The sequence below is a fragment of the Hypomesus transpacificus genome, chromosome 13 (assembly GCF_021917145.1).
Source record: "Hypomesus transpacificus isolate Combined female chromosome 13, fHypTra1, whole genome shotgun sequence".
In the NCBI taxonomy this organism is placed as follows: Eukaryota; Metazoa; Chordata; class Actinopteri; order Osmeriformes; family Osmeridae; genus Hypomesus; species Hypomesus transpacificus.
The window spans coordinates 11,788,291-11,803,642 of record NC_061072.1 but is presented as its reverse complement, the minus strand read 5'-3'; the positions used below and the strand labels follow the sequence as shown (position 1 = coordinate 11,803,642).

Sequence of the window (15,352 nt, the reverse complement as noted above, 5' to 3'; positions counted from 1 at the left end):
GTAATGCAATGCGTATGTGCACACCGCCCCCTACCGAACAAGATGGGTAGCTCGGTCAGCAGGGAGCTGAAGAAGAGCGGCTACTGACGTCACTCAACTGCGCCGCTCAGAATGCATTTTCGTTTTCGAATTATGGGCAGTTCTTTGCGGGCAGAACATGAAAATGAAAATGCAATGTCCGCTCAGTACTAATCAGTACTAATTTGATTTATGAGTCAAATAATGCAGCCACATTCTTAAAATGAAAATGCATTTCTGGAAATACATTTGAATTTGAATTGTGGTCACGATTTTGCAGCCACGTTCTTAAAATGAAAATGCATTTCTGAAAATGCATTTGAATTTGAATTGTGGTCACGATTTTGCAGCCACGTTCTTGAAAATGAAAATGCATTTCTGGAAATGCATTTGAATTTGAATTGTGGTCACGATTTTGCAGCCACGTTCTTAAAATGAAAATGCATTTCTGGAAATGCATTTTCATTTTCAAATTTTACATTTCAAATTGAATTTTGGTATCTATTTGCTGGGGCATATTTTGAAAATTAAATTTCAAATGTCTTTTTCGTTTTCATTTTAATTAAGGGAAAGAATGAGCAGTCTTAAAGAAGAAAATGAAAATGCAAATAGGATGATTGAATACTAGTTTGATTTATGAGTCAAATAATGCAGCCACATTCTTAAAATGAAAATGCATTTATGCATTTTCATTTGAATTTTGGTCACGATTTGCTTCCATATGGTCTGAGAAAACTATATGGTTGTCTAGTTGTGGTGTGAGCAAGCCATGCTGTTTGACGGTCTAATGTTTTGCTACAGTATGGTTGGGTCGTGGTCAGAGATCTCCAGTGAGATCTGTCAGGCAATGCTTTCTCATACTCTGTCTAGTTTATTGTGCACTAGCTAATCTCAGACCTGACTGGCCTATTGGTTTTAGCCCTAATCTCAGACAGTTAGGGAGCAGACACACCACTAATCCCACAGTATGTTCACAAGTCCCATAGACCTCAGATCTACTGTTCGGCGCTGACCTGTCACCTGTAACCTGTCAACATCTTACACAAGCCAGCTGCTGCACATGCATACAGGCACGACCAGTATTTTTTTTTAGACTTTTAGCAATTTGCCCTACGTCTGTGTCTGATAGGTCATGTTTGAGTTGATGATAGATTGGACTGTTCTGTGTTTCTGTTCAAATCAAGTGAGTCGGTTTTTATCTAACCATATAGTTTTTTTAATAATAACAATAATTCAAATAAAAGTCCCCGTCCCACCGGGGCCTTGTCTTCCCAGGTACGTGACACACTGCTCATCATCCTCAGCTGTGGGGGCGATGTTGTTTGGTCCCACCCCAGTGACCTGGCCCAGCGAGCTGAAGATGTGATTACTGTTCCGGTTCCTTCATTTAGCCTTGGCGTCCCGCCGTAGATCCAGCCAGCAACTGCCAGCACAGGGCATTAGTGCAATCCTCCTCTGACACACAAACCCATCGCATATACTGTCTTACACACACAGACAGGGACACACTCACACACACGCGCGCCACTCACTGCTCCCTCACAAGTTAGGTTATGTAATGGGATTTGGTCTCTGTTTGGTCTCTCTTTTTCTCTATATATATCTCACATAAACAAGTTACGATGGCTGGCTGTAGGATGGAGGATGTGTGGAGCTGAGTAGAGGAGAGCAGAGCCGAGAGACAAGCTCACAAGAACAAATGTTCTATAATGTTCTAGGTATTCTATAATGTCTCTGTGTTCTGTAAAATCCAGAGCCGATGCCAGAATGTTAGTGTCAGATATTAGGGAGCTACTGTACAGACAGCATTTGTGAAGCAGAAGAAGGGCTTCTATGTACCATAGGCCAACCTCTGTGTGTGTTTGCCTAGTGTACACAGAAAGATCCGGATCTTGATGCCAGAGTAACCCTGTTCTGATGCCAGTCAGATGTGATGTTATGAACACTGGAGCAGCAGGAACACTGGGCTGAGCAAAAAACTCTTGACAGCTTCGATCCAGGATAATACCCTCCTGACTGAAATAATGCCAGATCCATCTCTTTCTTGCTTTCTCTCTCTCCCTCTCTCTCTTCCAATTTTCTCTCCCTCTCTGCAGTTTACCCCAGAAGTGTTTCATAACAGGAACAGATCCTTATGACTGCTATAATATTTAATTACCTATGGGCCAATCTCAGGTCAGAATTTCTGTGTCTGTCAGTGCACAGGACACCTCCGTTACACCAGCACATCCTGTGCTACTTACAGAAGACTGCATAGACTTCTCTGTGCAGTAGCTTCACAGTGCTGTAGCTCTGAACACCAAGCAAAAATATGCATGGCTGTTAACAGAGTGAGATCCAGCCTAGAATAGGAGTTATCAACAGCCTGATTTAGTTCCTTAATACAATGAGCAGACTGCCAGGCTGACACTTACTGTAGACCAATGTGTTGTTGTGAGTGTGATAAAGGGAGAGTTGCAAGCCTCAAATAACCTCCTTGCACATTTCAAGCATTCAAAGCAAGAGACAGCAGAAGTGAAATCAATTATTTAATGAACAATAGTTGCTTTAAAAAAAATAAGTGAATCAATCCATAAATAAATAGGTACATAAATAAATCAACAACATTGATAAGGATAATGACCAGCAAGATCAAAGGCTTTTGACAGCACAACCAAATGAACCAGCCACTTGGTAATTAGCAGCTAACAACAGGTTTGCAATAATACACACCCAGAAAAAGACCTTCAACAATCACATGGCATCATCTATTTAATATGTTAATATCTACTTATCGCTTTGGTTGACTAAAGAAATGTCTAGCTACTGCACAGTATGGTTGATAAAATACATTATATTTTCAAGTATCAAGTTTCCCCGTCTTTGCAGACCAAAGGAGACAATTCCCCCTTAGCCTTTTGGGTGGCTTAAAAATGAAACAAGCTGGTGTTTTTTACATAAACACCCACATAAAGACCTAGGCTCACAAGTGTTGCTCTACTGTCACACATCCATCCCCTGTGCTCCCAGAGTAGTCACAGTATAACCATGACTTACAGTCAGGGTTAAGGTCAATCCTGAATCCAAATGACAATTCCATTTTTTTTATTATTAGGCATGAATGGAAATATTCCTTTTCCATAAGTTTAGTTGGTTAAAAAACTTTTGTGCATCTTTTTTTGTGAACGTTACATTTTAGATTTAACTAACTTGGTTAAATGTCGATGGAATAGACCCCAACCCTACAGTGCACATTCAATACATGTCCTTGGTACAATAATGCAGAACATCATTTGCCCTACTGTATGTTCCTCTTGTCAGCAACAATCATCTGTGTGATAAATAAAGTTACAATCTACTGTATGTAACTGCACAACAATGGTTATAGTGATACAATATGCAAGTACTGGTTAGGAGCTGTTTCTGTTGTATTTGTTATTTATAGTCTAGGTCCATTTCAAGTAAACCCTGAACTAATGAGTTGTGCTAAGCCCTTCTATAATCATAAATAAAGACAGCCTAGTTTGACCTGTGACCTACACAGTCAAAAGACTGCGCTACAATATAGGATAAGAGAAAATTCAAAAGAAAGACAGAGGATCTTGTAGAAAAATAAACTTCAGTTCTATCTGCAGTTGGGTTGTGAGCTAGTCAGTGTGTTCATCTCTGGAGCAGCATTAGTTTAGACGGGGTCCTCTGCTGAAGGCAGCGGGACAGTTTATTGCATTTATAGTGTTCAATCTACCCTTAGCAAAAGGCGGATTCATTCCAATGGTCTAAAAAACAATCCCAGAAAAGGTTTGAGGCAATGTGAAAACCCACACTACCATCAAGAATCTGACCAGTGGTAGATGCTTGACTCAGAACATAGGGGTTGGAGTTGGAGAGAAGCACACTAATGGGGTCTTCAGAACAGGACAATGTGATAACCACTGAGGATGAACATGGTTGGATTCATCTCCAGTCTCAGACTTCCAACTCACGGCTGGTGTCATGGTGTCTTCAAGTGAACATACTCAGATAATCAGATAACATGCTGTTACATCTCTAACCAGAAGCAGGTTCTGTCCTTCCCAGTGTGACAGTAACATCTGCACCCCAGTAGTTAATAGTATCAGCGGTCATCTAAGGTTTTAAGCACTTAATTTTAAGATTAATGGATATTAAAAGATAGGTAGACCTTACAGGTCAAAACCCAGTTCTAACAGGAACATTCACTGTAAAGGTGATTTAACTTTGCAAAAGCTTACCTTACCTAGGTGTATTTGACCCTAAATGCAGTGTGCCTACTAAGAGGACATAGGCTCCTTACTGACCCCCTGTGTTTATACTCTCGGATGTGAGAGGCGGATATCTAAAGATGGAGATTTGAAAAACAGGTTTACAATCAACAACTACTGTAATACAATCCCAGCCACTGTTGGGAAAGGAGCCACTGAAATTTAAGTTATGTTAACCAATGAGAACGGCCCTTATTGTTTGGACGCACAAGCTGTGCTTCAAACAGTATGGAGGTCGTTCCTGGGGGGCAGGGGATGAGGTGGGTGGTGGGGAAGTGGGTTAGAGGTGAATGTAGTACAGTGCATTCGTAGATACATCATCTGAGCTGAAAGACAGAAACAAGGGTTGGAGGAAAAGGGTGAAGTAAAGGGGGGGGGGGGTGTAGACAGTCTGCCCTGTAGGACTGAGGGGTCAGTTCAGATCTCAACTCACTGGTCCGTTGTATTCTGATCTCATCAGAACTCAAATAAATGCAGATGTGGGTTGAAAGCTGTATTCAGTCTCAATTAATCTCAATTCAAATTCTCAAAGCTGGACTGTGACATTCCAGAACCATCTGTTCTGAGAACTCCTTCACCTCAAGTGAATGTCCTGACAAAATAAACATGAATTAAACCACAACAAACAAGACTGAGTTGAGATTTGAGTGCCCCCCCCAAACCCCACCCCACCCGGAGCGAGATGTCTTTAGGCCACCGCGGGGGAGGTGCTCCAGAAACACCATCTGCGTCGCGATTGGTGCTTGTTCATGACCACATCCTCCTTTGCGCGTTCCTTCCTGACGCGCTGGTAGTGGTCCTCTTCCTTCAGGTACCACACCGGCGGCCAGCGATGCTTCTCAAAGTACTCTTGGTTGTCTAAGCACACACACGCACACAGGAGAAGAAAGTCACGACACAGACACGGACACAGTGGAGGACAGAATGGACAGTTTGTAGCAGTAAACACTTGCACACTTATTCATTCATTCATTTACAACACAGACTAATCATGTTGATATGCTGCCTCACCAAGAGACTTGGACTTGATCTCTTTGCGGTAGTTGGCACAGACATTATTGTAATGAGTGCAAATGTGATGCAAGCACCAAGCTGCTAACTGGTTAGCATTGTGGAACTGTGGGAAAAGACCAAACAGAACATATCTTAAAACAGAAAAATTGTTTGAACAGTTTCTGTATGAAAGAGCTTGAAATGTTTTTAGTTAAATCACCATGCTACCACTCCTTGGTAAAACCGGAGCAACTACTACAGCTAGTAGTTAGATACCTGAGCCAGCTCCAGGTATGTAAGGACCTCTCCATCCATGTCCTGGCCATCTTTAGAGGCTTTCACCAGCTCACAAACAGCATACTGCTCTGTGGGGGAGACAAGCACAGGGAAACTGAGACCAGGTACACACATTAGCACAGCACAGACAAACACACAAACTAGCACACGGGAGAACGGTCTGACTTCTACGATGAATAAACCATGAGCTGTGTTTCGTAACCAGAGTGAAATGTCATATCCCAGGGATGACACAACAAGGTCTCTCCACAAAAAGAAACAACAGCCAGGATCATACTGTTGCCAAGTGCATAACTGTGCCATATGCCACAGTACACAAACTACCAGAAATGATATGGTCGAATGGTATATCCGACAAAGGGATGCGGTTGAGTTTCCATAAAATAGCGTGTGAGAGTGCGCTCAGGGTGTCCTGTTCTATGGCATGGTGTGCTGACACCACTGGCACACTGCTGATAAAGCACACACTCACACACACACACACATGCACGCACACACGCATTGCTGATGGAGCAGCGACCTGTCAGGGCTATGAGACGAGGAAGGCACAGCCTGTTGGCCAGAGCAATGAGCTCCATGGGGTCCAGTTCTGCCATCGGAGACAGATGATTGGTGTACAGGTACTCCAAGACCGCCTGCATACACACCCTGCTGGTATTGGGGAAATATACCTGGAAACACACACACACAGAACAGAGAAGAGTCAGTCATAGCTTCACATCATCTCACTGTGTAAGTGTTTACCAGGCACACAGTAATCCAAGTCTATTTCTCCATCAAGTATTAGCTAGGTGATAATGACTTCCAATCCTAAGGAGAATTCATGTTCACAAGACGCCAATGGGCTTACCAGACTGATGTTAGATTTGACTGAACTACACGCTATCCCAGTGTTACACGTCTGATAGAAGACTATAAAATAATGTTTGGCTTAGTGTAATCCCTAGGATATAACAAAGTAGTGAGGTGGAATGGAGACTTCCTTCATTTCTCACTGTTGACACTGGGCCCTAGTGTAACATTATGATCTTGTCTCAATCTCATTCACTGATCTCTCTTCCTTACCTCCGCAACTTCCCCTCCTCCATTCCTTCTATTCCTTTTATCCCTTCCTCTTCTCCACCTGCCACTCTAATCTGCCTTGGATCGATCCCTCCCTCACCCCGCCCCAACATTACTAAGCACATTTTAGCCCAAGTCAAAGAGAAATCGCTACATAACTCATTACATAATACACCGTCAAGGGCAAACTGGGCAGATTGTGCTGCGTAGGATGGAAAGAAGGAGGGGGTAGTGGGAGGGACAGAGGGTTGGATTGAGGGAGGGATGGAAAGGGGAATGGAGGGATGAAAAAGGACGGGGACAACAGCAGGAGCAGATTGTCTAGGCTGAGTGTGTGATTCAGAGATAAGGGGGGGGGGGGATAGAGGGAGGCATGGACAACAGCGAGCCTGGTTTGTGATTCAGGGATGGCAGGAGGTGAAGGAGGGAAACAAGAGAGAAAGAATGAAGAGAAGGAGGATACAGAGGGATCTGTGACCCAGGGAGGGTTAACTGCAGGGTTGGTAACAACCTGTCGGATCCAAACCAAGCTGCTCTAATTGTCATGGTGGCAAGAAACCAGGTTACACTGCCAGCCACCTGACCTGAGCTGTCACAGTGAATCATATTAGGAATTACCTGTAAATTGGGCCCATGTTATTCTTATTCCTACACGTTTCAGCTCACATGCTCAACATGAAAGAGGCATGACCTCTCTCAGCTACTGATGTTCAGTGAAATAGTCAGGTGAGCTACAGTAAACAGTGCTCATGAAGAATTGACATCTTCCCAGAAAGAGACATTAGGCTGCTCCCTGTTCGGACAGACATTTTTTTTTAAAATCTGAATGACGTCTGCACTCCCTCATTACTGTGGCAGGCCTGTCATGTCCCCTGGCTGGCTGGCAACTACCTGGGGCTATGTCTGGAAACCTCCGCCAGAGAAGCAGCATGGTGTGATCTCCACCCCACTGGGGGGAGAGAATGGCCTGCTTTGATCTTCCAGATCTGAACCTGTGAAGGTATATTCTGGATCATCATATCTGGGCGGTTTTGGAGGGATTCGACATATTGTTTTCAAGTAGGCTGAGGGGTACAGGATGGCAGCCAGGAGCTCATTTCATGCACAGGGAAGCCAGTTCAGGAGCCGTAACTTACGCCTGTTTAGATGCTGCTTTTCTCCATAACAACAACAGAACAAACATACTGTGGAAGTGTGCGTGTGTGTCTTGGTCTATGTGCGTCTGTGTGTGTAGTGCTTGACGTTGCACCATCTGCTCAAAGCCTGGCAGCATTTTAGTGGTAAAGCTTCACACTGGTAATGAAATCTTGGGTAAACACAGGTAGGCTGCTCAAGCTATTATATAGGGTACTTATCTCACGCTCTACCTCAATACCTATTATACATTATACCTGTCTTACCCTCTATCTCAATACCTATTATACATTGTACCTGTCTCACCCTCTATCTCAATACCTATTATTATTATTATTATACCTTGATCATTCTCAATGCCTTGTTATTCACAGTACATTTGCCAGGCCCGATCACATAAGTAACTTTCTGTCTCATTATCTACTTTATCTACCTCCTAGTCAGCTCTCACCTCGTTGTTGGCACTCTCCAGGAATGCTCCCCCGAACAGAGCAGCCATCCAATCACAGCTGGAGATCAGCAAAGGCTTATGGGCATTCATGGTACCATCGTCCAATCGGAACGTGACATCTGGATGCAGACAGCAAAACCAAACATATTAATTAAACCTTTCCAGGGATTTAAATGTAAAGCAAAGACGTTTCCAAATGTGAAGCAAAGACACTGTTATACTGTAATATACTAACTCTGACTACTACACACTATGTTTACGCTGCCTAGTTTACTGTAATGACTAGTCTACTACGATAGTCCTAATCCCTGACCTGTAAAGGTGTTCTTGGCCAAACACTCCTTGATGCGATTGGCCTTCCTGACATGGAAAGCCTTGGTGATCTCTTGGTTCATAAAAGCCTCCTTATTCATGATGTTCTCCACCATCATCCTCAGGTCAAACACCTCCAGGATCTCCGCTATCTGGGCAATCTTCATCAGGTCACGCTCCCTCTCGTCCAGCTCCCCTGTGTAGAGGAAGCGCAGCACGGCGCTGAAGGGTCCCAGCTGGATGGAGTAGTCCATCTTAACCACGGTCATGGGGGCTAGCGTGCTAGTGATGGGGTTAGTGACACTCTCCTTGTGGATGCTGTAGAAGGCCTTGCTCCAGGACGCCAGGGACAGCTTGGTGCGGCGGTGCTTCCCACTGAAGCTCATCATGCGCAGGGTCCCGTCACTCTGAGGGAGGAGAGACAGCTTCATTAGTATGGATGCAGCGGACGTGAGGAAACTGCAATTCAAGTGCTCTCAAGTGGTCGGATGCAGGGAACAGAGGTTTACGCCCGGTCAACCCCTGAGTTAAAGCCACCTCAGAGCAGGGAGCAGGGGGCGTTGGCTGGGGCCGTACTGACCTTGGAGGCTCGCAGGGAACAGGGGGACAGGTTAGGCAGCACGGCCACTTCCTCCTCTGTGTCCAGGCTGAGGGTCCTCATCAGGTGGTCCCTGCCGTGACGCTCCGTGACCACCAGGCACTGCGACTCGTCCGAGAAGTCCATCTGGAACAGGTCGTAGAACTTGGAGGAGGACGTCGACAGGTAGATCTTGTGGGCGAACACGTGGATGTGGTCCTGGAGGACAAATAGGACGTCGGCGCAGAGCGGGCTGTCCAATAGGTGACGAGGGCCCTCGTGGTTGTAGGGGATGCACTCTGGGATCTTGATGAGAGGGGGCGGAGCTTTGGGAGGAAGGAAGGGGGCCTGGAGGAGAGGCTTCTGAACCTTGCGGAGGTGGGACTTCCAAAACTGGAGGTGGCGTCGGGAGATGAGGGCAGCACGGATGGCGTTGTCGAAGATGTCTTTGACGCCAAACTGGTCAAAGACGCTGGTCTCGTAGTAAGGAATGCCCAACTCCTTGGCAACCTCTCTGCCACTCTCAGGTGGCAAAATGTCTCCTGGCTTGATAGGTCTGCAGCCGAAAGATACAGAGAGTGTAAGTGTAAGTGTAACAGAGGTGGTTCTGTGCCATGTGAAAGACCTGGGCTTGAACCCTGCTTCAGCCACATAAAGAATGTAATACTGCAGCTTGCTTTACAAAAATAGCAAGTGTTAATCTGCCAGTCCAGATGCTGTCTGCTGCATGGCCCATACCTGGCGAGTGGGCGTCTGGCCCGGTTCACAGCCTCCAGGTCTGCATAGCGCAGGTCCAGCTGGCAGCCGACCAGGATGACGGGGGTCCTCGGGCAAAAGTGCTTGATCTCCATGTACCACATGGTCTTGACATGATGAAGGGAGTTAGGGTTGGCTATTGAGAAACACAGGACCACCACATCTGACCTGGACCAGAAACGGATGGAGGGATAGAGAGAGTGAGGGAGAGATTGAGAGAGCGAGGGAGAGTGATAGTGTGTGAGTGAGAGGGAGGGAGAGAGAAAGAGAGAGAGAGACAGAGTGAGAGAGAGAGAGAGAGAGAGAGAGAGAGAGAGAGAGAGAGAGAGAGAGAGAGGGAGAGAGAGAGAGAGAGAGAGAGAGAGAGAGAGAGCATGAAGGTTAAAGAAATAGCATACTACCAGTTTGAGGGTTACTGTAGGTCAGGACAAGGGGTACTGGTGGAGATTTAGAGTAACTAATATCCTATCCCATAATAAGAAAAATTAGGATCAAGGGCAGGACAGGACTGTACTCTACTAGTAACATGCTCATGTACTCAGTCCTAGTGGGTGTGGCATAGTTATATCACAGGTTAGACCCCAAGCTGTCACCATAGCAACACCAAAGTCAGTAGTGTGTCGCATTTCAAATGGAAACAACATTGCGAGCAGCTAATTGTCAAGGTTGGTATGGACGCAAATATACTTATAGTTATCGTCCTTGGTGTGATCGGGCCTTTGGGGCTCATCATCCAGATGAGAAGGGAGTGTTCCAAACATTTCCGAACATTCCAGGAGTGTTCTGGAAGCCTGTCAATGCCAGCCAGATATGGCAGCTGTTTCATTGACCTCAGTAAACAACTTCCTGGTTTCAAAGCGAACCTTCTCCACAAACTGCACTCTGCTGTAGTCACCTCTGTTCTGAACACAGATTATACTGATCACCAAACTCATGAAAAAGTACAATGTTCCATCATACACAAATGTTCTACACTTGATTGATAGGTATGCTTTGGTTGGTTTGCAAAGTGGTGTAAATATCCTTACAGTAATGGCTATGCAGCCATTATCCCACAGACTTTCAATATGGCCATTCTTCAGAGGTCCCAGCATTGGAAGTTTGCGTGCTGCACTCTCTGACACCAGGAAAAGAGCACCACACAACACAGCACTGATCACCATCAATGACACTGGGGAAGGCACACAGCCAGAAAGAATAACTAGCTATTTGACTTACTGCTTTTCTGACTATCCGAGTCCTGCCACAAAACCCATAGGAACCCCTACAGGTTTAAACAGAACAGGAACAGAACAGGAGCAGTACATTTAGCGAGTTGAATCGAGATTTGCAACCAGTTCTATGTAAATGTCTTAGACCTTTCTCACAATGTTAAAGAATGTGTTAATGGTGTGTTCAGATGTTACCATGTGTGTGTGTGTGTGTGTGTGTGTGTGTGTGTGTGTGACATGGGACAAGGGACAAGGAATGTGTGTAGTCTAGCCATCATCACTGTTGTGTCTGACACTCCCAGGTGTTGTAGAGTTCATACACAACAGTCAGAATAGGACAGCAATGGCAAGCTGACAGAAATCAATCAACCAATCAATGAAACTTGAAACTGCAACTAAGGCCGGCTTTTCTCCGGTAACTGTGTGTGTTTATGAATGTGTGTTTGTGTGTGTTTGTTTCGTTTTTCAGATATGCTGAATCTCCTTCCGCCATATTTCTTTGAACTCATCATTAATTCAGCTATATCCTCTTTCAGGGAAATGTTTGATCAGAGGGAGGTTTCTCCTCACTTTCTTAGTGTTTCTCTCTCTTACTTTCCCTTTCTCTTGATATATATATTCCTCTCTCTCTCTATCTCTCTCTCTCTCCCTCTCTCCCCCTCTGTCTGGCGTTTTGACAGGTGTGTAGAGAAACAGTATTCCCTATGGAGAGGTAGCTATTCTCTACAGCAGAAAAGAACACAGGGCCAACTGTGCCCTTAGAGCAGCAGCCCAGTCTTGAAGGTCCTGCACAAACACAGCCAGCTCACAGCCAGCTCACAAACAGCACAAGAATGTCAGCAAACTGGGCCTGAGCCCACCGGGCCGGAGCCCACCGGGCCGGCTGCTGTGGTTCCTCTGGGCCAGAGCTGTAGTCATTCTCATTACACATAAGACAGGGCACATCTTATTCCATGGTAGTGACAAGTGCCAAGCCCAATCAGATCGACAGAAGGTACATTTACTTTTGTTGAAGCCATTTCACTATTTGATTATGTTTATCAGAAGTTATTTAGTTTGTTTTGTTTTAAAATTACTAAAAAATTACTAAATATATTACTGTCATGTTTAACGGTAACAAATAGTTACACAGTCTAGAGGATTGACAGTGTAATTCTGCCTGAGGGTTGGCTGGCCCAAGGACACAGCAAAAGAGAGGAATAGAGAGAGAGAGAGTGAGAGAGAGAGTGGTAGAGAGCATTCAAGTGCAGCCATATAAGTTGAGTTACTCGGTGCACACGCTGACCACTGCACTAAATCAGGTAGGAAATGTTCCCTAATTACATCCAGCCTAAAACAGAGACTTCAGAGAAAGGCCTGCAGATTCACCATGTGCAGCAAAGCTTTGCCCAGAGTAGCTTTCAATGTAGTGAGTCCAGCCCAGCCCTTCCTAGCCTATAGCACAGACTGTCCCCAGCCCAGTCCGGACCCAAACCAGCCCACCCTCACCCCGAGAGACATCTACCATGGCAACACAGTACCACGGGATATAACTGCACTCCCAGTCCGGGCCTTGTCTTACCTGCCGTAGGCGAAGCGTCTATCCTTGTGGTGGTCCCCGAAGGTGTCCCACAGTCTGAGAGACACGCTAACCTCGTCCACCACATCTCTGGAACGCTCCAAAACCTAAACACAGGACAGGTGTGCATCAGTCAAGCAGAGATATCCATACGTAACCAGTAAACAGGTAAACATGTTACCAGCAACAGCCAGCCTGAGCCCGCCCCTGCGTGCAGCCACTCCTACCTCTTGGCAGACGCGGTACTGGTCGATGGCCCAGACGGTGGGCACGTGAGTGGCCAGCAGCTGGTACTGGGTCAGGGTGGTGTTGCAGGCCCGAGCACAGATGAGCCGGGTCTTCCCCACTGCATTGTCTCCCACCACCACACACTTGATGGTCTCAACATTGGGCCTCTCGTAGTCCATGCTGCAGACCTTGGGGAGCAGGAGGGTGGGGGTGAGACATGGTCTGAATAATCATTGTAGACGGAGATGAGGTTTCTGCTGTTTACCTACAGCGAGCTTTGGAACCTGTGTGCTCGTAGAACACTAGACAGCTGGACATTGGTCAATCTGGATTGATTCAGTATAAAACATCAGCTGACATGAGTGAGTTCACTTAAGTGAAATCACTGCTATCTAAAGAACGGTTAAGCTTGGCTGTTGCTACACATATCTGATTACATGGGTAGGTGTCACATTATTTACGCTGATCTTCAACAATCTATTGTCTCAAATTGTTGCACAAGAGCAGCAAGCCATAGGTCAGAATTACTACAAGACAGGAGGGAACATCATTATCCAACCCGTATTGCCAACCCCTAAGTCAACATACATTAACCTTCAATACAGTTCTTCAATGCTCCAGGCCCTGAACAACAACCAAGCTCTGAACTGGTTTATGTTATAAAGAGCTGTATATGTCTTAATCTTACATAAATAGGGCAATCTCACTGAGTTAATAACCAATACTCATCAAGACCAATTTAAGAGACACCCCTCCCAAACCAAGCTCTGTGCATAACTATTTGCACAGGGAGTGCTATGACAGACTGACATGTTGTGTAACAGTTTGGGGTCACACTGGGAGGTCAGCCACCTCATAACACTGTAGGGGCAGCACTGGCTGAGTAGCTTCTAATCTGCTCTTGAAGCTGCTGTTATGATCACAGCGATTCCAACAGTGTGCTGCATGCAGTATGCTGTTAACATACCAATTAATTAATCGTACCAGTATGATGTCATAATGCTGATATAAGGTTTAAAAATTGTCATGTTACTGTGATACTGCTGTCATAATATGTTATGTTATGTTGTCATAATACAGAAATATTGTAATAATGTTATTGGGATTTTATCAAATTGTTATACAATTACCAAATGTTATTCTGTAAATCCTTTTTTTTACTGCTGTTATGTATGTTTCATAATACTGTAATAAAACGGTTACCATATGACTTGACATATAAAGAGGAGGTTGTGTAATATATAATTATAAAGTTATGCTTAATCTGACAAATTAGACTTGGATATTGTTGTAAATAACGTCTTTATTTCCTTTTATTCAGAAGTTAGTTGATGTAACAATAATAGGTCTGGACGCAGAAAAGACGCACTGTGCCCTCACTGCCCTGTCATACTGTTGGCATAATGCATGTAATTCAGTTAGTAATAATGAGCAGCTTGTACATCATTAGCTCGGCTTTTTGATTTCCCTTTTTCATCCTGAAAACCTATCAAAATAAATGCATTTTATTCATTATATAATTATATACGCAGAGCAGTTTATAAACTCCAAAAAACTGTCAACTGCAGACATAGTAGCCTCTAGTTCCACACCACTCAGTGAATTTAATTGGGACACCACCCTACTCTCTTTGTTTCAGTAGTTGACTCAGGTGCCAATAATTTCATAAGAGCACCTACCGTTTTTGTAGAGCCGGATAGGTGTGATCCTGCAAACCTACAGACCCTGAAGTCAAGACTAGAGTAGGGTAGGCTACAGTAATTGCAGGTAGCTGAAACAGCTCTGTACAAAAAATATAATCGTTCGGCGCTAGCTAGGGAAATGCTGCAAGATCATTTCGTAATCGTTATTTTGCTGGCTTTCGAGGAGTGAATCCTTTTTCTCCAATGAAATAACTATGTATATCTTGTTTGATTGTCCAGGGCAGCGTTCGGAAGTGTGTGCCCTTCCCCATCCGAGTGCTCTTTGAGGAAAATCATCTGCAAGCGAGCAGCGCCGACGTCCATGCAGCCTCCATTGTGACGTCAACGACCCTGTTCTATTTATAGCGGGCATACGATTTCATTCAAGAAAACAAGGTGGCTGAGACGGTCCAAAGCTTGGCTTAAGTGCTCCGAACGTCAGGTGTTCAACTCATCTGCAGTGTTAACACTATCACAACAATGTCCATCTTTGATAAAATCCCAATAACATTATTACAATATTTCTGTATTGTGTTTGTTTTTCAGGCAAAACACATGTTACGTAATGATGTGATACATTTGGTAAGGTTTTGATAAGTCCAACCAAGTAAACGGGAGCTATTCAGTTCACACGCGCACCCAGATTGCAGATATTCACGTTCGTTGCTTCTGCTTACGATATTTTTCACAGGCTCTATTTTCCACAGCTTTGTCTAAATCATAGGGGCGATAATAACCTTTTCCTGTCAAATGTAAATTACGAATACATGTAGTCGAAGTTTAGAGTCAAGCTTTAAACACCTTTTTCTAATCT

At 44.7% G+C, this 15,352-nt stretch overlaps 1 protein-coding gene across 1 annotated transcript; it reads right to left on the bottom strand.

Moving 5' to 3' along the window:
• Positions 1–2,540: 2,540 nt before the first annotated feature.
• rhobtb1 (Rho related BTB domain containing 1) lies at positions 2,541–14,865 on the bottom strand. The gene is made up of 11 exons (XM_047032995.1): positions 14,536–14,865; positions 12,856–13,044; positions 12,632–12,735; positions 9,842–10,027; positions 9,107–9,659; positions 8,528–8,933; positions 8,215–8,333; positions 6,088–6,238; positions 5,547–5,635; positions 5,289–5,394; positions 2,541–5,135 (listed from the first exon to the last, which is right to left on the bottom strand). Exons 2-11 carry the CDS (start codon positions 13,033–13,035, stop codon positions 4,966–4,968), a joined length of 2,064 nt encoding a protein of 687 aa, XP_046888951.1. The 5' UTR covers positions 13,036–13,044; positions 14,536–14,865; the 3' UTR covers positions 2,541–4,965.
• Between the last annotated feature and the right edge of the window lie 487 nt (positions 14,866–15,352).

What these genes read in the sequence shown, in the direction of transcription:
- rhobtb1 (XM_047032995.1), bottom strand. Translation starts at nt 13,035, where the DNA reads ATGGACTACGAGAGGCCCAATGTTGAGACCATCAAGTGTGTGGTGGTG. An exon ending in TGGAGAGTGCCAACAACGAG is followed by an intron (nt 6,239 to 8,214) that starts GTGAGAGCTGAC and finishes GTGTGTTTCCAG; the next exon opens with GTATATTTCCCCAATACCAG. An exon ending in TCGTCTCATAGCCCTGACAG is followed by an intron (nt 5,636 to 6,087) that starts GTCGCTGCTCCA and finishes TCTCCCCCACAG; the next exon opens with AGCAGTATGCTGTTTGTGAG.